General features: G+C 40.2%; 1 protein-coding gene across 2 annotated transcripts; it reads right to left on the bottom strand.

The window, feature by feature from the left end:
- Nucleotides 1-3,665: 3,665 nt before the first annotated feature.
- Nucleotides 3,666-24,819, bottom strand: INHBA (inhibin subunit beta A). 2 transcript variants are annotated; one of them, XM_009568479.2, is made up of 3 exons: nucleotides 24,740-24,819; nucleotides 21,548-22,064; nucleotides 3,666-10,508 (listed from the first exon to the last, which is right to left on the bottom strand). In XM_009568479.2, the coding sequence occupies exons 2-3, from the start codon at nucleotides 21,933-21,935 to the stop codon at nucleotides 9,622-9,624; spliced, it is 1,275 nt and encodes a 424-aa protein (XP_009566774.1). In that variant the 5' UTR covers nucleotides 21,936-22,064; nucleotides 24,740-24,819; the 3' UTR covers nucleotides 3,666-9,621. The 2 variants fall into 2 exon arrangements, with proteins under 2 accessions (XP_009566774.1, XP_053916208.1); XM_054060233.1 differs by lacking the exon at nucleotides 24,740-24,819 and adding an exon at nucleotides 24,623-24,737.
- Between the last annotated feature and the right edge of the window lie 262 nt (nucleotides 24,820-25,081).

The raw sequence follows: 25,081 nt of genomic DNA, 5'->3' as shown, positions 1-25,081 counted from the left end.
GCACTGTGGCGTTAGTTATTCCAAGGACCAGTCAATTGGGAATGAACTCTATTCTCTTTATGAGGGCTGAAGGTTTGCCAGCCCAGCTGAAGTGCATTTACACCAATGCATGCAGCATGGGTAATAACAAGGAGGAGGTGGAAGCTGTTGTAAGGCAAGTTGACTACAATGTCGTTGCCATCCTGGCAACGTGGTGGGATGACTCGTATAACTGGAGTGCAGCCTGGGGGGGTATAAACTCTTCAGGCAGGACAGGAAGGGTAGGAGAGGAGGTGGGTTAGCCCTTTGTGTTAGAGAGTGCTTTGATACTCTTGAGCTCAATTACAGTGAGGAAGGGACTAAGTGCCTGTGGGTTAGAATCAGAGGAGCCCACAGGAAGGCAGACATTGTGATGGGAGTCTGTTACAGACCACCCAGACAAGAAGAAGCAGCTGGTGATCTCTAAAACAGCTGGGGGATAGTCTGTAGATCACCACATCTTGTCCTCGTGCAAGACTTCAATCTTCCAATTATCTGCTGGAAGTACAATACAGCAGAAAGGAAGCAGTCTAGGAGGTTCCTAGAGTGTGTGGAAGACAACTTCCTCACAGAACTGGTGAATGAGCTGACAAGGAAGGGTGCCCTCCTGGACCTGCTGTTTGTGACCAGAGAAGGCCTTGTCGGGGATGTGACAATTGGAAGATGCCTGGGACAAAGTAATCATCAGATGATAGGGTTTCAGTTCTAGGTGAAATGAAGAGAACAATTAGCAGAACAGTCACATTAAATTTCCAGAGGGCAGATTTGGACTGCCTTTCAGAAGGCTGGTTGGAAAACTCCCATGGGAGACAGTCCTCAAGGGCAAGGGAGCCCATGAGGGCTGGGCGCTCTTCAAAAATCAAATCCTAGCAGCTCAGGAGCAAGCCATCCTCATGTTCCAGAAAAGGAGCCGGCGGGGAGAAAACACAGCTTGATTGAGTAGGGAGATCTTGAGAGACATTAAAAAGAAGAGGAATGTCTATGAGCTTTGGAAGAAGGGACAGGTGTCTTGGGTGGACTACAGGGAGGAAGTGAGATAGTGCTGGGAAAAAATCAGGAGGGCTAAGACCGAACTAGAAATTAAACTGGCTAAGCCTGTGAAAGATAATAAAAAATCTTTCTACAAATACATTAACAAGAAAAGGAGGACTAGGGAGAATATTCAGTCCTATTGAATGCAGAAGGAACAACAGTGATGGGATAAGGACAAGGCTGAGGTACTTAATGACTTCTTTGCAGTCTTTAATAGTAAGGAAAGTTGTTCCCTCTATGTACAAACCCAGGAGTTAGACGAGCAGAATGAGGTTCCCATGATCCAAGAGGAGTTGGTTAGAGACTTGCTTGCCCAGCTAGACACCCACAAGTCTATGGGGCTGGATGGGATCCACCTAAGAGTATTGAAGGAGCTGGCGGATGTGCTTTCCAACCCCCTTTCCATCATCTTCCAGCAGTCCTGGCTGACTGGGGAAGTTCCACTGGACTGGAGGCTGGCTAAAGTCGTGCCCATCTACAAGAAGGGTTGCAGGGAGGATCCAGGGAACTACAGGCCTGTCAGTCTGACCTCAGTGCTGGGGAAAGTCATGGAACAGGTGATCCTGAGTGCTATCATGAAGCATATGCAAGAGAACTGGGTGATCAGGCCCAGTCAACACGGGTTCACGAAAGGCAGATCTTGCCAAACTAACCTGATCGCCTTCCACGACAGAGTGGCTCGACTACTGGATAGGGGAAAGGCTGTGGATGTAATCTTCTTGGACTTCAGTAAAGCCTTTGACACAGTTTCTCACAGCATTCTGCTTCAGAAACTGTCTGCCTCTGGCCTGGATGCGCGCACACTCTCCTGGGTTGAAAACTGGTTGGATGGCCGGGCCCAGAGAGTGGTGGTAAATGGAGTTAACTCTAGCTGGAGGCCAGTTACAAGTGGGGTTCCCCAGGGCTTGGTACTGGGTCCAGCCCTGTTCAACTTTGTCAGCGACCTGGATGAAGGCATTTAGAGCACCCTTAGCAAGTTTGTGGATGACACTATGCTGAGTGGAAGCGTGGATCTGCTGGAGGGTAGGGAGGCCTGCAAAGGGATCTGAACAGACTGGACCACTGGGCTGAGACCAACGGCATGAGGTTTAACAAGGCCAAATGCCGGGTCCTGCACTTGGGGCATAACAACCCTATGCAGTGCTACAGACAGGGGGGAAGTCTGGCTAGAAAGCTGTCTGGAGGAGAAGGACCTGGGGGTGTTAGTTAACAGCTGACTGAACATGAGCCAGCAGTGTGCCCAGGTGGCCAAGGTCAATGACATCTTGGCTTGTATCAGAAACGGTGTGACCAGCAGGTCCAGGGAGGTTATTCTCCCTCTGTACTCGGCACTGGTGAGACCTCACCTCGAATACTGTGTTCAGTTCTGGGTCCCTCACCATAAGAAGGATGTTGAGGCTCTGGAACGTGTCCAGAGAAGAGCAACAAAGCTGGTGAGGGGACTGGAGAACAAGTCTTATGAGGAGCAGCTGAGAGAGCTGGGGTTGTTTAGCCTGGAGAAGAGGAGGCTGAGGGGAGACCTTATTGCTCTCTACAACGACCTGAAAGGAGGTTGTGGAGAGGAGGGAGCTGGCCTCTTCTCTCAAGTGACAGGGGACCCAACAAGAGAGAATGTCTTCAAGCTCCACCAGAGGAGGTTCAGGCTCGACATCAGGAAAAAGATTTTCACGGAAAGGGTCACTGGGCACTGGAACAGGCTGCCCAGGGAGGTGGTTGAGTCACCTTCCCTGGAGGTGTTTAAAGGATGGGTGGATGAGGTGTTGAGGGGCATGGTTTAGGGATTGTTAGAAATGGTTGGACTCGATGATCTAGTGAGTCCTTTCCCACCTAGTGATTCTATGGTTCTATGATTTTTTGAAAACTTAGTAAGAAGGAAGCACTTGAGTTCTCCAGCCTTTCTAGAAAGCCTTTCAGTGTCTGATTAATAAAAGGCCTTGCTTATAGCTGTAGTGGCCTGTGCTTGAACACCATGCAAATAATCCATCGAAAGATCAACCTCAAAATTCTTTTTCCCTGATTCTCACTCCATCGGAATGTAGCAGGACCCCATTTATCATCGTAGGAATGCAATGACTGGTGAAAACCCTTCATAAGTTCTCTTTACTTTCAAATATGAAGCTATTCAGATAATTTGTCATTCAAACCAGGGATCAGCTGCCTGTGATCAGTCCTCTTTGATCACTTAATCTGACTACCAATCAATTTATAAACAAGAGCGTATGCAATTTTGTCTCAGAAATACAAATTCTCCTTTTATCTGTGTAAGCATTTAATTCTGAATTGTTCAAGGGAGTTGCGGTGATAGTAGTTGAAGATGTAATAGCCAGCAGGCAAAGGGAAGTTGCAGTTTGCTTTAGCTTTTGTGGCCAATACATTTCACAAAGAGAAGTGAACAACCTAAATTTCCATTACATGTAGGGCTATGAATTTGTATGTCCATTTAGCACTGTCACACCGAAGAGAAAAGCATCACATTGTTCAATGCGAAGAGGCACCCACATGTTTCACTTCTGAGGTTAATTTTTTTTTGTTATTAACCCAGCTGCCATGTATTTCCCAATCAGGAATGCATATTAAGGGACGATTACACAATGCTTGGTGAAACTCCCTTTATTTATTTCACTTATGTTGTTGCTGTTGTTGTATACGAAAGAGCAAAATAACAAAAAGAACGAAGTAAAATAAAATAGTAGCTGACCCAAACATTTTTAACACGTTGAAATCCCTTTCCAAATGCAAAGACTCTTTCTTTCTTTCTTTCTGCCTTTTCTTTGCATTGATTTGCACAAGTATTTTCTCTGTGAGCCAAATACATCTCTGGTATAACTTCACTGAAGTCACCGGACTTACACCAGAGGTGGTTTTGGTCCTCTGTCCTGGATAAATACAGTAGGAATAAATTGGTCACACAGGCAGAGTGTCTGGCAATAAGTGCACTGAGTGGTCCTGGCAAACCATTAGGAAAGATCTAAAATAAAAATCCCAAACAGGTCTTTTATTTAATATAGGGCCTAAAAATCTACCGGGAGCTGCTGAATATTGCCCACTAACTGTACAAAGTATAGGTAGCATGCCTTCCAAATATCAAAATACCAGACGGAATGCCGTGAAAATAAATAACTTCTAATATAAACAAATGAGAACATATCAAACTGTTACCTCTTTAAACATAATGTAAATAAAAAAAATACCAGTCCTTCTACACAATAAATATTAAGAAACCATTGACATAGTTGAAATGTACTCATATAAATTAACAACTTTAATTACATTAGCCAAACAGACATTGGTTAAAGCACTGCATGTAGTATGCAAAATAATAATAACAATAATAATAATAATATCAACAACAAAACACAGAATGATAAAAACAAAATAGGCTTCATAATATCTTGGCTTTCATAATTTATATATATATGTATATACATATATATATAGTTGTGTGTATATATATACTGCAGATACATATATGTATGTGTATATACATACATACATATATCTTCAACCCATCGTCAATGTGTTGTTTTTGAAAGTATTTAAATACAAAGAAACCCATTGAGAATTAACACAAATTCACTGTATCTCAAAAAATAAATAGCTATATAACTCAGAAGTGTTGTTTGTTTCTGCCCATGAAAATGTTGCTTATAGTTGTTTGCAAAAGGTCAAAATACATGTTTATTTACTCATACTGAAAACCTTTCTACTCCACATGTATTGCAGTGAGAGCAGATGAGGAGTAAGGCTTTTTTCAGTGTAAGGAAAGTGATTAGTATCTGATTCTTATAGTGATGCACACTATTGACATGAGGTTTAACTTAAAGAACTTAGTAATTTCCGTCACATCTCTTCTACCTACACTCTAGGAACAGATTTTGCTCACTTTATTGATGCTGACTGATAGCTTTCTAGGAAAGGAGAACCTCTGAAATCAACAGCATTGCTTACAGAGTAAGGCACTATTCCACACAAGAAACTACAATCCATAAAAATTTTCATTTTAAACTTTAAAGATGCCTGAACTTCTCTACGCCAGAGATATTGCTTCTAGCCTCTATATAACCTTGTCTGTCACAGTTGAACGAAATTGATGGCTTAAACCTCAACTAAATATAAAAAATTGAGTATATACTTCGCTATGATTTGCAAATAAACTGTTTCTATTGAAGTCAATGGCAAAACTCCCATTTCATTCAGTTCTACATTTTTGGGCCCAAGACAGATATTCTGCTGTGACATATGAATGCAGAAAAATTATAAGCATCTGTAAGCATTTCCTTTTGCTAGACCATGCAAATACATTCAGCCCTCCTCCTGAAGAAACATCTTATTGTGCACTTCTCCAGTTTCTTAGGCCTTGTAGCCAGTGAGGATCCGATGTGGAGAGGCGGAAAAAAAGTCAAATGCGGTTGATTGTGAAGGAAGAAGTTTGGGGGTACTAAACAAATACTTTTCTATGGGTAAATATATACTGAAAACACATTTTCAAGATAGATAAGTACTAGGTTGCAGGAAAAGGAAAGTGTTAGTAGTTAAAATGCTCTTTTTTATGGAGGGGATACAGTCATACCTGAAAGGAGAAGTAACTTTTGAGGCTGCATGACCTTGAACAACTGTTTAAATATGGTAACAATTTCTAATGCTATTTTAAGTACACACAGATTTAATTAAATTGAATTATCGGGGGTGGAGTGCTTTTCTGGAATCAGTCAGTCCTGATTAACATACCAATTTCCTATTTTATTTCATCATATAGTTTTTCATTTCCACTTACTTTAAATAAATCTGACCACAAACCAAAACCCCATGACTGAATCTAGAGACTGGAGAGAGAAACTTTTAAAATTTGTGACTAGAGTGCACACACAAACGTGAAAGCTGAAAGCAGGGTTTAGGAACAATTACTTCTTGAGTTGAAAACCTCCTTCTGGTTTTGATGTATCTATCACGAAATATGCTCACCATAGCTAAAATCCTGTTTTCTTTCCTCAGTTGGAAGTTGTCTCAGGCTAGTGTCATGTTTTCCAGGGTCAGTCCCTATTCACCACACAAAAGCTGGTATCAAACACAGCATCAGACTTCTTTTTAACGGCTTTTTCTTCTTTGGCCAGGAAAGCAGTGAACCTCAACATATTCTGCTTGAAGCCAATGGGAGTTTTGCCATTGCCATTTAGGGGAAGATGATAGGATTTCAGGTCTCCAGTGCTCTCACATTTGAGAATAAGTTTTACCAATGTGAGCCATTTCACCTGCTTCCCTTGCCACTACATTCAGAGATCAACTATGACACGAGCAGCATGGTTTAAATAACTGAATTAATTCTGGATATTGTGACGTTCATTCAAAATCCTGTCTCTCCCTTCACACTGCCCGCAGCAAAAGGAACCTGTGACTCACCCTGGCTTACCTTTACTTATGAAAGTAGTTTTACTATGCTTGTAAGGAGATCAGTGGATGTCAAAGAGCCTGATGACATGAGTAAGGGTTCTGGGGTGCATCCAATTTTAAGGCTAAGTCTAAGGCCCAGTGAACCAGAAGTTACGCTTCTCAACAACTGCCACAGACTATGTCCCTGCTCCTGCTGTTCTAGGGCTGGCTCTACTTCTAGAAAAAAAAAAAAACAGTAATACTGCCACTTGCTTTGCATGAAGAAGGATCAGGAACTTAGGTTGTTTAAGTTACAAAGATAAATTAGTTGTGCATCTGCTTTTTTTTTTGTACTTTTTTAATTATTTTCCTACTAGCATTTGGTATCCCTCCCTTTCCCTAGGAAGAAAACAAAAAAAACCCCAACAAACTTCTGCAAATAATTTAAATCAGAAAGCCTTGATATTTTACAGAATACTTTAGTGACAAATTTAGTGTTTAACCAATTGTTATAATTTTTTTAATTTTTTTTTTTTTGCAAATTGCAAACAAGTCTGTAAAAAAATGCATTGTATAAAAAGTACATAAATGTATAACCCATTAGCTGTACTATGCATTCTAAATACTGTGGAATAAATTAGATAGAAAACTTAGCTATAAGCATGTACGTTGATATCTATTCAACGGAGGAAAGGGCTTTTTTTTTTCTTTCTTTTTTCTTCTTTTTTTTTCCTTTTTTTTCATTTAAATCTCTATCAATACATACAAATACAGACATGCGCCCATGCGCACATATGTATGCGCACACAGAGAACACACACACACACACACACACACATGCACTCACAAACAGTTTTGGCTGACAAAAAATGAAGGCCCTGATTACACTGCTTAAACATGGTTCTCGCCATGAAGGTGCTAACACGCTATCCCTAGCCAATGTGACTGGGTTAAATTGTGCTATCTTTTTTTTTTTTTTTTTTTTTTTTAAATCTTCTTTTTTTTTTCTTACAGATTGTGCTCTCAGCAAGGTGGGGAGCCGCGTTAGTGGTTCTTTCTGTGAGAGGTGTTTTGAAGCCCGTCCCATCAGAAGGCAGCTAACAGCAGCTTCATCTTGCAAACCTGTGAGAGGCTGAAGCTTCAGGCTCAGGGTTATCAAACTCAGTGTAAATAGGGCCTAAAGGATTCTCTCATTCCCTCTTATCATCTCCCCCTACCCAAAGACAATTGTTGTAACTTTAACATTCTTTTAAATATGACAGCGATAGATTTTTTTTTAAAAAAAACTACCTACCTATGCCCTACAGGTTGGACCCTTCAGGTTAGGTGTTGACACTGAAAATTAGGTCTTACAGGTAACATGCAAACCCATTAAGAGTTGTCAAGCTAGAGGGTGGTGGTTGAGACAGATGCCCTTTTGCTGAAGACTGCATTTCAAACAGAAATCCTACCACAACTGCCATTTTCTGTATATCTGCAGGGGCGATCGTGGGCAGAGCCCAAAGCTGCTTGCAATTTTACATCGAGACTTTCCAAGTGTACGCCAGCACTTTAGGTTTCTCTCACACAAATACCATTTTGAACATGTAGCCTCCCACTTGGTAGTACAAACAATCTTTTAACATACTGTGCTTTGCACACAAACATTCATTGTTTTAAAAACATTAAAGTGAAGCCAGAAGTGCTTATACCTTGTGTATACATACATATATACATACAGAAATATATACATATATATATGTATATCCCTTACATAAAGTTGTTTCCCAACAATGCACAGTTGCTGTGCCTCAGGGACAACTCTTACGTTGTAAATGCAAAAAAGTACAACTATGCTTAGATGGACCTTGGATCCAAATCCCAGGGCTTTTCTGGGTTAGTTCAAATGGCAATTTTCTGTTGAGGGCACTATTTGAATTTAACTGGTTAACAGATATTCTATCCTGAATGTAATCAACCCACTTATCCTTAATTCAAACCCTAACTTATTACAAGTGAATGGTACCAACCACAAACAGACTTTTTAGAGGCTCGCACAAATGTCTTTGGTGTATGTGTCTATTCATTTTAAGGTACAAAATAATAATAGTTATTATAATAATAAAAATAGCTATTTTGTGTGCTGTAGCAGTTCTTGTATAGCTCACAATAAGTGCAGCTCAACCCCTCCCACACCCAACCACCCTCCCTTGCAAATATTTGTTAAATAAGGATTAGACAGGTCAGACACCATTGTAGTGCAAATAGTAAACGATTAAAAATTTTTTTTACAAAATATAGAAATGTTTGGCTCCAGTAACTGGACAAACATATTCCTTTCAAGTATCTCTCACTGAAGAATTTTTTTTTTTTTAAAACAAGTTACTTCCATTTAAAAAAAAAGTCTTTTTGTTTTTTTTTTTTCTTTCTCTCGCAGGTAAACAGTTTCAAACCAACTAGGTTGCATAGTTCTAACGTTGTGAGCACCTTTACAAAATGTAACTTTTATTCTTTCATTCATTATTCTTAATCCTGTTTTTTTCTTCATTTTTCTTTTTTCCTTTTTTCTTTTTTTTTCTAAGTGTAGTGCAGAAGATGAAGGTGTATACACCTGCACAATATTGTCCCTTTACCAATGTTAGGTATATGTATGTATATAGTGTCTTTATGTATAGAGATATGTCTATAAATACATAGACATATATATACACACAAACACTACACATGTACTCAGTTCTTCAATAAATTTTGGGGGAAAGTGCCAGTGAATGTAGTGTTCATACACATGGCTTTTCAAGGAATTTCAATGACGCTTTGGACTTTGTCCAGATTGATGCAGGTTAGATGAGCTGCTACCACGGCTTGAACTGATGGGTAACTAAGGGAGGGAACACAACTCCCCTAGTGATAACTAATGGTTAATATAGTCTGTAATAAGATAAGGAGCATACTGAAAGGAAGGGGAAATCCCCAACCCATACCACCATTCAGACGCGTTTCCTTCAAGCCCAGGTTCATGAAGATTTCTTCCTTTTTGTAGCTGAAGCCTTTTCTGATGCTCCATAAGTCCCCCTTTTTTTCCCTCTCTCTCTTTTCTCTCTCTTCAGTTTTTGTTTTTCTTTCCAATGATTTTTTTAATTCAAAAAAAGTTATGCCATGTCCTTTTCTTGGGCTTTTGATACATTTTCTTCTCAACTTAACGAGAAGGGTCTTGTGCACACGTGTCTACGAACACCCACACTCCTCCACAATCATATTCTGTATGTCTTTCTTAATGATATTCTGGCCATCATCATAGTACAGCATGGACATGGGCCGCAGTTTGGTGGGCACACAACATGACTTGAGGTTGGCAAAGGGGCTGTGGCCCCGCATGCGGTAATGGTTGATGACAGTGGAGTGGAAAGATAATGACGAACCAGATGTGCCTGCTATATGGCTGGGGCACTCTCCTTCGCAGTAGTTGGCATGATAACCTGTAGGTGCAATGATCCAGTCACTCCATCCTATGTCCTTGAAACTGACAAAGAACTGCTTCTTGCAGCAGATGTTGACTTTGCCATCACACTCCAGGCCTCGTCTGCGTCGCCTGTGCTGGCGGTCCTCTGAGTGCCGCGCAAGCATCATCAGAAAAGGCCTATGTGATTGTTCCTTCTCCTCTTCTCCTGTGAATTCTCCAGCTTCCTTTTCTTTCCCTTCACCATCATCTTCCTTTTTCTTCTTCTTGCCCAGAAGCACCAGGCTTGCTCCAGTCTCTTGGCATAGGTCACAGGCAATCCGCACATCCAAAGAGTTCTTGCCTTGGTCCAGGAGTCTCTGGACACTGCTGGAGACAGGGAAAATATGCCATGTGCTCTTACGAGTGTCCACTGCCTTTTCAGAAATCAAAGTCTCACTCTTCTCACCTTTCAGCCCCCCATCGTCCATGTCTTCTGCTACTTCAGAGTTGCCTTTTGGCTGCCGCTGCTGTTGAAACAAGCGGATGGTGACTTTTGTCCGGCTACGGTTGGCCTTGGAGACCTTCAGGAAGAGCCACACTTCGGCATGTTCTACCACTGATAATTCACTGCCTTCCTTGGAAATCTCAAAGTGCAACATTTTCTTGGCTGTGCCTGATTTGGTAAATGGAAATAGACATAAAGAACTTGTTAGTATGTCTGCTTGCATTCTGTTAAAGAGAATTCTGTTACTGTCATCACAGGCATGAAGTTCCCTAGGTTTCCCAGTTGGCTCTTTAAGCGTCTATGATTCTTCTATTCTAAACTTCCTTCACCTCATACCCTCCTCAGTTTGTCTTTCAAAAAAGTTCACTCTTTAGAAATATATTTCTTTACCAATTATTTTCCAGTATTATATTTTAACCAAAGCATTTTGTTGTAGTAATGATATAGCCATTTATGTAAAGCAACTCATGTCAAATATGCATCAATAGCTGCTTAGAGTTGATTTGCCTAACCTGTCTTCGTGATCACCACTGGCTGAAAGGCAAAAACGCTTTTGTGGTGACAGTCCATTACCATATGTACCATACATATGCAAATCTTGTGCCTAATAGCTAGCCCTGCCAATTCTTTGGCAATATTTTGGAAATTATGTGGGAATGAGGTATGCCCTTTCTCCCTCCATAAAATGCCATTCTTCATATCCATCTTAAAATGAGTTGTTAATGTCAATTGCTTCAGAAACAAGGAAATACTAATATATGAACCTCAGCTTTGAGAGGTTTGCAGAGTTACATTGTAAAGAACTGCAGAATTGCAGCAGGCAGACTTCATCCTGTGAGATATTAGCTGTAGATCCTGTTCTTAATTTAACACACTGTACTCGCTGTGATTATAGTAATGGTGAATACACTGAGAAATGAGCTAAAGAACTGTATAATTATGGGGATGGTTCTCTGGCATAATTGTATCAACTTGCTGAGATGTCATGATGATGATTATGATGGTGAGGGGGTGTTTCTCTGATACAGAGCTCATATCCCTGGCAGAAGTGGGAATGAATAATGAGGGCTGTTTAATGATTTGATCACTAGAGCATGAAAAAGTCAAGAGAATGAATTAGCGGGGTGTGTGGGGGGGAGATTTTTTTTTTTTTAAGAGAGGTACTTTTCTCTTTACTTGACAAAAGAAAAAGCCATGTTGGCATCTTTTGTTCTTTCTCAGCATGGAGGCCAGGTGGACTAGTCTCACAGATTTGAAATGCAAAGATATCTGACCTCAGTGAGAAAGAAACGGTATTCAAAATTATCAGTTTGTCATTGATATTATTCTCAAGTTACCCACAGCTGTTGACCTGACTCTCTTGCAATGATTCTGCTTGTAAGGGAAACAGAACTTTGCAACCTAAAAGGGGAAACGGTGATCAAAACTGAAGTGGTTCAATGCATACAGGAAAAATTGCTCTCTTGGTAGCAAGGCTTTCCTCCTTGCTTCCCTCCGCCACCAAACTCCACTACTACAGGCTCCCAGACCATCTCCCTGCTCCCCCATTCTCAGGTGAGACAGAAGTGGGGCCAAATTGCAGGAGATACCTATCCTCTATTCACTTGCAAATTTAAGCGTTTCTGGTTTCTAAAGTCTGTAGGCAGGCTGTGCTGCCCCACGAGCGACCTGTTGCTTTCCTTTTCTGTGAAGGTCTGGCACTGAAACATTCAGCTTTCCCTGGTGGCAATCCCAGGTCAAAGAGACAGATGTTTCTGAAGTAGAGTGGGCAAGGGGCACAGCATTTTGGTTTTGTTTTCCCAGTAAACGAGAGTGCGAAATTGTAAACTTTAACTGTCACTGAGATAGGGAAACACATGGTTTGTGTTAACTAATTTCTCAGGGAGCTAAATGAACCAGTGGGACCGCGCCTTGAAAAAGCCAACGGCTCATAGAAAAGACAGAGCAAGCTGACCACTACTGTGAGACATGGTGATGTTACAGTTTTTCTATTAATTTTTAAATAAGATTCATTCAATAATGACTTGGTTTAAGGGACATGGTTTAAGGGAGAGTTAGGAATGGATGGACTCGATGATCCAGTGGGTCCTTTCCAACCTAGTGATTCTATGAGTCTATGAGGCTATGACTGAAAGTTAATTAGTCAGCTCTTACCACATAACATAATTATTTTCCATTCCAGAAGTGAAACTATGGCAAAGCTGCCAGCTCTGCTGGAGCACTGAGTGGATCATAGACATTAATCCTGCTCTTGTCTGGATTTCAGAGCATTAGGAGATGTACAGTGACATTCCTCCAGTCCAAAGGAAGTCTAGTCCAAGTGGCTGGTTGCCTTGTACATAGGGGTGTTACAAAGAGTGTTCTGTATGAGAATGGATACTTTTGAGGTGTGAGGACCAACCAGCCATCCAGCCAGTGGTTTCATTCCTCTCAGTTATCTCTTTTAAAGCAAGCTTCTAACTTTAACTTCTCTCCTTCCTTGTGAACTCTTTCTGAGGGGGGACCTAGGCTTCAGGGGAACCCTTCAGGAAAGGTTTCTGCCTTCAATATTTGCCTTCTAGCCCTTTCTGCTTGCTGTCCCCTGGGGAAAAAAAGGAAACCTTGGTGGAAAAAAGATGATCCAGGCCAAGCTGCACCAGCAGCATCTTCGCAGCTGCTGTCTTACCCCAGAGCTCATAGACTGGTACAGGGAATAGGCTTATATTGCTGGGAAATGCAAAATTTATTCTGTGTTCCTCAGGTACCAAGGGGGGCACAGACAGTTGTTCTGGCTCTAGGAGGGATCCTGTGCATGAGCAGATCAGTTGTGCTGGACATGAACATGGAAAATTGTCCCAGTCATGTGCTCTGCAGAAAGGAGCTGGGCTGCATAGGCCTGGCTCAACCGGGGAAGAAGCTGTATGGCCCTTCTGATCCAAAAAGTCTGACAGTCCTGCATTACAGAATAACCTAATGTTGTTAAGAGCCTAATGCACGATATTTCACATTCTGTTATTTCCATGCTAGTGGAAGTTAAAAATAGTTACAAAATGATATATCTCCAACAGCAAATATTCATGTTACCTTACACACTGGCCGGAAGTGTAGCAGCACAACAAAGGTCTTTTTGACAAAAAAGAAACAGGACCTCTAGAACTCTGTTAATTAGTTTTTCATATGTTCCTGCATGTGTGAAAGCTGAATTCTTCCTCATTACTAGAAATATCACAACAGCACAGTGAAAGTACAGGAGTACTTGCTTTTTCTTCACTTGAGGAAAGTGAACTTGAGGAAGTTAGCATAAGGCATGCCCTTATACAGGGATAACAGCCTCCCTGTTAGTTGTCAGCTACAAAACCAGCCTGTCTGGATGTGGTTAGCTACATTTTTACACACAAATGGTAGAAGAAAAGAAAGATGACGCAGGAAGCTTCTATGAGCCTCATATTTCTGAAGGAAACAAAATCCTGAATCCTCAAACCTGCATACCTAATAAAAGGTTTTATACCAACTAAACAAACCCTTCCCCTTTCACAGATCTTTTTAGAAGGAAACTGGAAATGGCGCAAAGTTGGGGATAAAAAGCATGCTTTCACATCAGGAAAAAACAAAGCTTTTCTGAATTCTCTCCACATTCACAACTAGTTTGTTAGGATCACACAGCACAAATGGTATGAATCCTGCAGTCTTTAAGAGGTCACTATGCTCAGACAAGCACATTTTGAAATCAGTTTGGCCTGTGTTAAAACTGAATTGGAATCTTTGGATCCGGCATGTTATGATTATACATTCAGTTTATAACAGGATCTTTATTTCCAAAAGGTTCAGTGCTACAATAAAATAAATTCTTCAAGTGTTCTGAGACAGAAAAATCACCATATTTAATTTTCGGCAAATATTGCTTAGGGATTTAGTAGTCTTTCCTTTTTGGTCCGAGTTAATGACCAGGTTCAAAGCTTTGGAAATATATGCTGTTCGTCAAACTAAAAATAAAAAGGGAACCTTCCTGAAAGTTGGGGATGGGATGGTATCAATTCCATAATTATACTTTATTTATCCCCTAGTCCTGCCTTTTCATCTGCCACAGCTGATTTGCAAGGGTCTTTTTCCATTTCTAATCATCCTGCTCCTCCTGCCTGACTCCTGTGGAAAGACCCACAGTCCAACAGTGGTAATGCCTTCATCACTTCCATGCTCATATAAACAGCGATGTCAACAGCCTGGATTGTTATCATAGCGAAAAGCAACTGAAAAAGGAGTCAAGGGATTACTTTCCACTCCCTTTGATTGCTTTTCCTCGTCTCCCTTCTCCAAAGCCTTGGAGAGGCCACCTTTCTGCTTTACTGCTGAGCAAAGTCCCTTCCAGGAAGAGGGCTGTGACGCCAAGGGAGCAGTCTAACACCACAAATGACACTGGCAAATGCTGTGAGAAATGGTTAAAAATACAAGCCTAAGAAGTAGTGCATATATGGTAAAAGGTTTACTGGAAGGAGTTACTGAATGGAAAGAAAGCGTATCATCAGTATATATAGCAAGAGTGTTCGCTCATATCTGTTTTTCTCTTCAGTGGTGCTTGCACACCTTTTTAGGAGAGAAACCTGCACATGCAAGCAGAGGGGCATCTGCACAGGTACCCTCCCCTCTACCTCTAGAAGGGCTACCCAGGGCTCACGCACAGGACTCTGTGCTCGGTAGCTCCTCCCAAGTGGCTCCCAAGTGGCACTTGGTGGCAGGCAGGATGCAGGAGGATGCAGAGTGACAGTCAGAGCCCTTGAGGGCCCAGGCATGGGGATCCGGTGGGGGCAGCCCTGCACGGGGTGGCATGTCCTGAGCTCACAGCAGGAGCCTGCAGCTCTAGTGCACTCTTCCTCTGAGGCTATGGATCCTTCCTTCAGTATTGTTGGCTTTAACTGTGCAGTTGAAACTCATTTATTTGTAATTTCCAACAGGATTTAAGACCAAGCCCTGTTAATTCAAGCTATATACATATACAAGGTAGTGTGTAAGCTTGACAGTTAAGAGGATCTTTTTTGAGTAAAATGCTGATTCTTAAAATTGTTTTTCTTCTTTTTCAAACTATATGCTGTTAAATTATTAAAACTGTTTTTTTCATAATGAAAGTGATATATTTTCTGAGATTATAATGTAACTTATTCTTAATTACTCTTAATACAAAGTATTCAAATTTTTCTTTGAAAAACGCTCGCTCACTGTGTAAGAAGGAGCTGTTACTTTAAATTTCTATGCTTTACCCCTGCTTAGTTTTGAATCGTTTTTACGTTATACTGTAAGTGAACTGTTTTTCCATACAAAGCAAGGGTTTTTTTTCCTTTTTTAGTTGCTAACTTTACTACTGCCTATGTTTAGATTTGGGGGAATTTGTACTGCGTGCCAATCTGTAATTACATTCAAAAGCATCCTTCTCTTCACTTCTCATTTCCGTTCCCCAGGAGACAGAAAAAAATAGGTTACTAGAAAGGTTCCTCTAAAGAGAGTGAAGAGAAGAGCATGGTTATTGAGAGATAATTGCTCAAAATGTTTACTAATGAGTGACCGCTAGAGTTAGATGAATTGTTCACAGCATAGAATTTACTCAGTGAATTTAGCACTGTTATCGCCTGGCAATTATCCCCTAGGCAGACTGATTATTACAAATGTGTTATTACGGCAGTTAGACTGTGGCCGTTTCTGTGAATGCATTTCAGCCTATGGATCACAGGCAAATGATTTATTCTAACTATTCATCACCCCTCATATGTGACTGGTCATGCAGGTTGCATACTTTTGTTCCTGCTTGCTAACTGCTTGACAATTGTCTCTTACAAAGAGAGGAGCAATTATGACATGAATAACAAACACCTTATCTTTATGTTCACATACCCTTCACTGCCAGGAAAAAGAAAATTTTTTTTCAAGAAAAAAACAAACTAAAAAATAAAACCAAGAAAAAGGACTATTCCCTAAGCATTCATGGTGAAAAAAGCAGCAGCAACCTTATTTAAATACGTTTTCTTGAAAAGTTAACCCAAAGGGGCATTGACAAGGTCATTCAGAATGTGAAATAATTCAGTTCTGGTGAACCTTGACTTTCCTCTGCTATTTTGTCAGGAGGGAAGCACTTTACATCCACAGCCTAGAGTTCTTTCCAAATTGAAAGCCCTTCCCCCATGTCTTCAAATATTCAGAAAGAAAAAAGGTGTCTGTTTGTTTGATTTTTTTTTTATTTTTGCATTTGTGTCTAAAATAGCTCAAGTGAATTTTAAGGTCACTTGCACCAATAACATGTTTAAAGGTAAAGATTATACTAAGTCTTAGAATTTGAGAAAATAGAAAGTGGGGGTTTTGTACATACTTTTAATAATTTGTTGTAAATTCTAAAATTAAGTGGTTCTGAAGCTGTCAGTCTGTTTTCATTAAAAACGTAGTTTCTATGCACTGAGGCCCACATCTCAAGCTCACTGAAATGAATAGAAAAATTTCCAATAGCTTCCAGTAGACTAACCTTCAATCCTAAATCAGTCTTGCAAAGCTCTGTTGCATTAAATGAGATTGCTTTTTCATATCCTTACAGATATATCTAGATATAAGAACTCAGAATGAATCGTTTATACATATGCAGCTTAGACATATCCTGCACACAGGACATCACATGCATGAACATACTTATCTGCAGGACCTGTTCATATTACAATGGTACAGCTACAGACATTTTATATACACCTGTGTCTTCCTTAGAATACCCATACATATGGACATAGGTGTGTTTATGCACTCATAGAGGCAAATGCATGTTCTGATAGTCCCAACTGTATTTGCATAAAAAGCTGTATGTGTGACTACACACAGTGGTGGACATATACAGTAATTTCTGTTTCTCTCTCTCAGGTATCTTTTTCTAAACTGGTTCTCACCTTCTCAGATTCATCTGTGCTTTCACAAGTTGTTCTCAAACCAGTCAGCCTCCCTGAATTCTCACATTTTGTTACAATGAAACAGATTAATACAGAATGGCTTCCTTCTTCTGGAAGTAACTTGCTTTCACTCGCTAAACTTGAAATCTTTAATACAGTATGCCAAAGGAAAGAAAAAAATCAAGAGGAAATAAGTTTGTTTTCTAAAAGCCAAGGAGACTGCATTAAAAAAAGATGTGAGAAAATCAGCTCAGATGATGATTCACAGTCACATTTCCCAGTATCTTGTAAAAAGTAATAATGATTATTTCTCATCTCTCTAGATTTCCAGAACTTCCAGCATCCATCATTTTTTTCCCCTTTCTCTGTTTCTTTCCTGCATTATTTCACTTGCAGTCTTCCACTCCAGTGAATCTCTGCCTTTTAAATAAACTGGAAGAGAGAAACAAGAGCACCACTCGTAGAAGCTGCAGATAAGCGTAAAGATCTCTAGGATTCAGGGTCCAATTAGGTAAAATAGGAACTTGCAGGAAGATTGCCTTGCGTGGAGCAAAAAGCCTTTGGAGTGTGCCCTCTCGTGGCCATTCTTAACTCAGCACGGATATGTGTACCATTAAATACATCTGCTTTCAAATGAAAATTGATGGAATGTTTTAAAAAGGTATAGGCAAGTCATCCTTTTTTAATATCCTGATATGCCAGCCTGGATGTACAGGAATAGGAAAAGGAATGAGTGTGTACACACACATATCTGCACCTGAAAATAGGTATCACGTTATCAAGTCAGTTCACCTTGAATTCAGTATGAAGCAATACAAAAAGGTAGAAGCAGTCTAAATATCTGTCAGAATTCTCATTTTTCCTGACAGTTCCCCTAATGATAAGCCTTTGGATTTTGGTATTTTCATCAAGTAATTCCTATCACCTTCTTGGGGGTCGATGTTAGCAGCTCCTTCCATTGGTAGTCTAGTTGCCAGGATCAAATTCACTTGGCAAAACCCTAGGTCTGCCTAATAAACTATCTACTTTACATAATGAAAGAGTTAGTAGACAACTGTATTTCAGGAACATTGGGTATTTCAGTTATAGAACCTGTTGGATTTGCCTGTCACAAAATTATACGACTCCCCCTTCTCAAAGGACAATTTTTAAGACCTTGAAGTAACCCACAGAGCTCTGGCACAGCTACCCTCATAGCAGAACTAATCGAGGTTAGTAATCTTAGTTTGATATGCAAGTAGAAAATCATTTTCATGTTTTACTTGTAAGAGTGCCAAAGGACAGTAGGGTGCATTTGTAAACTTTTGCCCAATGCTCACGGTCATTAGTTTTGCAAAGATCTGCCTGGATTTGTTAGCTGTGAAGAGTACCTGCCAAATATTTTGCTGATTTCCTGAACATAACTACACCTGTGCTTCAGACAAGTTCACAGCATTCAGTTGGCCCTCTAATTGTCCGAAGCCTGTGCTTGTTTGAATTTTGATCTGGTTTGGAAAATAGCGGTCCCAAGCCAGAACCATGTGCACAGGGTACTGTTTGTTCATTCACTCCATTTCATTGTATGTCTGAGGATATGGCTGATGAAAGATGGAAATACTACTTATTTATGAAGGCAAGTAGTAAATGTGGCTTCTGAAAAGTAGGGAGAATGGCTGGTTTATGTCAAGTCATACCCAAAGGAACAAAAAGCCTAAAGTTTTATTTCTCTTTCCATAGGCATTTTTGATACAATGTGAGATGTTTCCATTCATTTTCATTGATTTCCTATAGCCCTCTTTTGAGACAGAGTGAGTTTCACATTAAAAGCAGGAAGAATATTAAACTGGCTGTGAGGAAAACATGTTTATTCTCCTTCTTAGTGTTTTAAACTTATCCATACTCATCCCAGCTCCCACAGAGTGAAAAGTGGGGACTGTCCATCTGTCTATATTCTACTCCTGTCTTTTTAACTCATACTTCCTATATGACATATGTCACTTGCCTTCTTTTTACCTCACTTTCCTCAATAGGAAAAATAATACTGTTTTAATATTTGACACACAATACTGCTGGTGCATGAGTGGAAGAGATCCCAGGTAAAATTTACTGAAATTGTTACAGCATTGGCAGATGTAAAGTGTGGTAGATTCTCTGATCTTAGCAAGACATCAAGTATGAATGGCTATAGATGAAAAATATGTTATAGCAGTCTGAAATCACTCCACAGAGTGGAGTTATCTTTTCAATTATAAGCCCAAAGCCTAGAAATCAGTTTCTAAGTTGCTAGTTGCTCCTCCCTCCTCCCAAATCACAGTGTAGCAGGCATGGGAAAAAGGGTCAGAGCAGCCGTCCTGCATTGGCTTCCAGGCTGGGCTTAGCACGAAGGTGAAGAACAGCACCAGGGAAGAAATGGCATGGGAACACAGTGGTTGCCCTGGTCCTTCAGCTGTGCAACTCTGTATCATAAGTCTTCTCAAATTAATTTGGCTAGCAGTGGTAGGACAACACTATGTAAATCAAACTAAGTGACGTGTTAGTGTTGGGTAGTTTGTGGCGGGGGGATTGGTGGCTGGACTATTGGCCAGCATGTGGGCAATGGCACGATTTTCGCTCCTCACGTGACCCTGAGAGCCAATGGCTTCAGGAGCCACTGTTGGAGGGTGTCGTACTGAGTAGGCATATATCAAATTCCAAATTCCTTTGTGTCAGAGCTCAGGAGAGACAATAATGTGTTTACAAATGATTGGGACGCTCACAGTTAAGAGAAACCACTTCTCACGCCATATGCGTTTCACTGGGCTTAGAGCGAGCCGCTGAAAACCAGGTGGGGAATCTGACTCATAAACAGCTTAGAGATTTCCTTACTTTCAAAAATTCATTTCTAAACTAACATTTAGCCACCTTTGCTTCTAATGACCTCTGGCATTGAGACCTTCTGCCTGGTTTTTGAAGTGTAATGGATGGAAAAAACAAAAAACCTGAGCTTTCAAACTGAAAAAAAAATATATATTATGTACATTGACAAGGACTCCAAAGGCAAGGGCTCCTTGTACAGCTGAAAATCGGACAGCCAGCAGGAATGTCTGCTCTTAAAAGCATGCACACTTCTTGTGCATGGCTTCCCTGCAAACAGAACATCTGAGTCAACAGGTTTTCAGGACTGGAAACTCTGAGTGTTGTCTTAATTGTTTATATTGCTGCAGCAAACTTTTAAACAAAAATGCTTGGAGTTCCTTTGCATACTTTGCCTACCATATGCTGTACCAAACAAAACAATGACATTCTTTTAAAACCGTCTTGGCAACAGGAAAAATGCTTTGGCTAGACAACATCATAAAAAGTTGTTGTTAGATGATAGAGTTACTGCAAGATACTGCTATTGATGCATGGATAAACATACTCACATATACTAACAGATATATATGCACATAGTTATACATTGATTTCAAAGAGGTTCTGGTCCCATTCATGTAGGAACAAGATAGTAAAGTACAATTTTAGTGCTATTTTTTACAGGCAGTTGACATGATCTTAAGCCATTACTTAGTAAATATCTATATTCTGAGCTCTTACTATATATGAGTTAAGGAAAACAGAACTGTGAAAGAGTTCAAAATAAACCCTACCAAGATTGCATTTTTTTTGGCAGGATCGTTTTATGAACAGAAGCTTTTTTTTCCAGTATGCAGAAGTCTGCATTACAAATTGGATCAGCTACAGCAACTTGTCCGGTTCTATTGAAGTCATCTGACAGTCCCTGTGACTCTTTATTGCCAACGATGCTGTGTTAAATTGAAATAAAAAAAAAAAAGAAAAGAAAAAAAAAAAGAAAAAAGCAAACAAGAAACCTCAAACCTTTCAATTCTAAAAGTTAAAGCTGCTTCATCTGATTTTATAACTTCCACTAAAATTCTCACATGAAAGAGTTGTTTCTCAAGTAGTTTGCAGCTCACTTTCTGTCTTGATAAACTCCTCAAAAGGCTTCAACCCTTTTCCTTTCACTATCAGCTCTGCAATCCAGTACTTCACTGCAAGTACTCTGACTCCACAGACACAGTTTGGAGGACCCTGCTGCAGCTTGACTTTCTGATCAAGATTGGTTAGAGAGCTTCCTCCCTGTGTGGCTGTCTGCTTAACAAGTGTAATCTGTAGCCAAGACTAAGTCTCAAAAATCAAATTCCTTCACAGTCCTGTCCCCCCATCCCACTCCTCCTTCTCCCTTCCCTCTGGTCTCATTCTACAAGTTTGCAAAAAACATTATTGCTGAGGAGAAGAAAAGGAGTTAATTGCAGTTCTGGCACAAAGGATATTTTACAGTTTTGCTTTTCAAGCACTCACCTGATTCCGCAAAAGTGATGATTTCTGAGGTTTGCTCCACAACTTCATTCATTTCAGCTCTTCTTCCAACATCATCCTCTATTTCCACATAACCATCCTCTCCCACCTTTCCCACATGGAGTTTCTTGATGGCATTTAAAAGTGCTGCCTTGGGCACCGGCTGGGTGATATTAGGTCTGTCCCTCAAGTGCAACATGTTCAGTATGTGCTTCTTTACTGCTTCCACCATCTCAGGCTGTGAGCTGGGCACATCCTTTGAGAGCGTGGTGAGGGCACATGATGGACAGTCAGTGACTGAACTGTGCCCCTCGGATCCTGGGGTTGGGGAACTCCTCACTATAATCCAGCAAAGCACCAACAAAAATCCTCTCTTCCAAAGCAAAGGCATCCTGGCAGCAAAAGTTGTTGTGATTCCCTTTTTAAAAGGCCCTGCTTTTCCTCCCCCTTCACGCACAGTTTTTTTGGGGCTGGTTTGTTTTGTTTGTTTGTTTGTTTTTCCTTCTCTTCAGCAAATTCTCTGGAACAAGAACCAAAAGTTTTCTGTGAAGTTTTGTTTGCAGGTTCCCTCTCTGAATGTAATAAGTGCTGTAGATGTTTGTGGCTGTCAGGGAGAAGAGTTCTGACTCTGTCTCAGAGTAGGAGAGAGACACAGAGAGAGGGAGAGAGAGAGAGAGGACGGATTGGCCTAAAGTGAGTGAGTGAATGAGAGAGGGAGGGAGTTTTGTCTGTGAGTAAAGGCTATGATTAGGAAGGGGGAGGAACAGGCAGGCTGGCTTCCTTATGCTCGTTGCTCCCCTAACACACACCTCTCTTCAAATATCACTACTCGTGGTTTCTGCCCTCCCCCCTTTCTATAATCTCCTTTCATTCCTTTAAATTTACTCTTTTTTTCCTTTTTTTTTTCTCTCCGTTTGACCCTCCTGGCTCCCCCTCAGCTGTCATTCCACCTCTTTTTTTTTTCCTCTTTTTTTTTTTTTTTGTTTGTTTTATTCCTTCAACAGTATCACTGGCTTAACTAAAGTGAGGAAACATGAATGAATGAAAAGAGTGAAACCTTTTATCAACGAGTACCCTGCTCTTGATCCTGCCTGATCTTGTTAGGGATATAGCAGGAGATGTTAAATAGCTTGTGAATGAGATGGGGATGAGGGCAGGGGGTCCGGATAGTTTGGGCAGAACATTATTCTGCCTTGAGTAGAAGAGAAAAGATCTTTTCTGCTCACTTCTAAATGCTGGAGGTTATCAACACTGGCAAGAGATCTGACGGGAGCAAAACAACACTGTTTGGAGGGCTATATAACACATGATACACTCTCCAGCTGCAATATGCGGTCAGGCACTGAAAGTCTAAGCAAGAGCTGGTACAGCAGCTATCTGTGTGACATGCTAAGGTAGTGCCCTCACACCAGAAATATTCCTACTTCTATGCTAGTCTGTGCCTAGAAGTTCTCAGGCAGATATATTTAGATACGGGGTTAATCAAGTAATATCTGAAAAATGCTTTGAGGGTGAAAAGTGTTACATGTCATCTGGCCAAATCATACTTGCTCCTGACTCAGGCAAATTGCTTGTCGATGCCAATAATAATTCTGTCTGAGTGAAGGCTGAGTAAGATCTTCTACATTTGGCCCGTTGTTATTAGAAGGCACTTTTTGTTTCATTCATTTAAACTACGCAGAGCAATCTTAATATTAGAATAAGACGGTAGGAATGAAAAGCAATCTAAAACACTGCTGGGAGCTGGAGTCTCAACCAGTGTTGGTTGACCCTTGCCAGTTTATGCCTGTAAGAGTTTTGCTCTGCAATGGAAAGGCATTCTCTGTGTCACTGCCATGGTTTCATGTCACCTTTACATTCTGTAGCATCTCTGTTCTGTTTCTTACCTAGCAAGGGTGAAGTTAACAAACTCCTTCACATTTGAACTTGGTAATGGAAAATGAGAAAACTACAGCTGGTAGTCTCTAACTTTTGAGGTTCTTCCCCTCCAGACTTTAACTTGAACAGAACGTCTTAGGACAGCGTCTGCTTTTTTTAGTATTTAACCTCTTTCTTCTCCTTCCTTTCATTCTCACACGCACTTCTGTCTTCTCAGGTGTTCTTACCTTCTACACAGCAAATATTCCCCTTTCACTATATGACTGTCAACCCTTGTATTTTAGTGGAAAGGAATAATTTATAAATATAGGCATTGTAAGGTCTCTAATTTCCATGAGAAGACCACAGGCACATGGGCTGAGAGACAGGCAAGGAATTATAGTTAGAGTAAATGAAACATACAGAAGTAATTGAACAATCAACCAAAGTTTTAAAAATGTTATATATTGCAAGTCCTTTTCAATTAAGCTCTTTTTATAAGTCTTTCACTGTTATAAGGCATCCACAGTACACCCTCATCTGTGTTTTACTGACCTCAGTTGCTATACTGTTATACACTGTTACACTTACAGGTCTGTCAGCATTATAAACCCTGCAGCCATTCTTATAAACACATCTTTGTAACACAAACCTCGCTATAATACATCCAAATTTCTTGGATCTTGTGAACAGCCTAAAGCCTGCTGTAATTATACAAAGTCTGAAAGTCAGCTTGAAATAGAACTAAAAGTTTAATTGGACGAAAAAAATAATTTCAGATGAAAATATGCATTCATGATTAGATGTACTAACAGATGACATAATTAACGGTGTTATTTATAGTTCTAATATAGCACCTATCCCAACAGTGTCTGATGAAAATTAAGGGATAGGCATAAATCAATATAAAATACAGATAAGTATATTTGGGTTCTTGCTGTGGAGTATAAGTTTCTTGCCATATATAACAGGAACACTTATCACAGACAATCTCTGTTACATTAGGGATAGCATATTTTACTTGCATGCCATGATGATGACAGATTTAACATTAAAGCATAACTTTCTAAAACCCACTGTCTTCTGAGAACGAGTCTGCGGAAACCGCTGATCTATAGTTCACTTGTACTTACACCCATACATGCATATACATACACACAAAAATACATAGCGTTGGAATAAACATAGAAATGGTGGTTCAGACCCTTTCTGTAGTATTACCTGAGTTGCAAAGCTCTGTATATGCCTTCCTTCAGAATAGCCCTAACAGTATGCAACAGCATGCACAGGAATTAAAAGTTTCAGTTTTAAAAGAAGAAAGCTGATTGAAAGTTTTACCTCTCTAGTCCTGACTCTCAGAAGGAGACTGCTGTATTGTGCATTAAGAACTGCTGAAGTTCCTCTTTGTGGTATTTATAATGCGAAGCTTTATACTGTACTTCTCATGTGTACACTCACATATAATGTCTGTCAAAAGTAAGTGGGCCGGATCACTGTGCTGGATTGGTTAATCCTGTTACATCAGCAATTGACTGTTTTTCCTGTATGAGGCATACTTCTGGTAATTATCTAATGGAAACTCCTAATTGTCTAGCATGACAAAATACCATGGATTCAATTTGTAGTAGTGATCTCTGTATCCATTTAAAGAATAGAACTTAAAATCAGACTGAAAGCAAA

The sequence above is a fragment of the Cuculus canorus genome, chromosome 2 (genome assembly GCF_017976375.1).
Source record: "Cuculus canorus isolate bCucCan1 chromosome 2, bCucCan1.pri, whole genome shotgun sequence".
Lineage (NCBI taxonomy): Eukaryota > Metazoa > Chordata > Aves > Cuculiformes > Cuculidae > Cuculus > Cuculus canorus.
The sequence above is the reverse complement of the archived record's forward strand: the minus strand, read 5'-3'. Positions and strand labels throughout refer to the sequence as shown.

Coding starts and splice junctions, on each gene's coding strand:
- INHBA (XM_009568479.2), bottom strand. CDS start 21,935: ATGCCTTTGCTTTGGAAGAGAGGATTTTTGTTGGTGCTTTGCTGGATT. Junction 10,509..21,547: donor CATCACTTTTGCGGAATCAG/GTGAGTGCTTGA, acceptor TTACCAAATCAG/GCACAGCCAAGAAAATGTTG.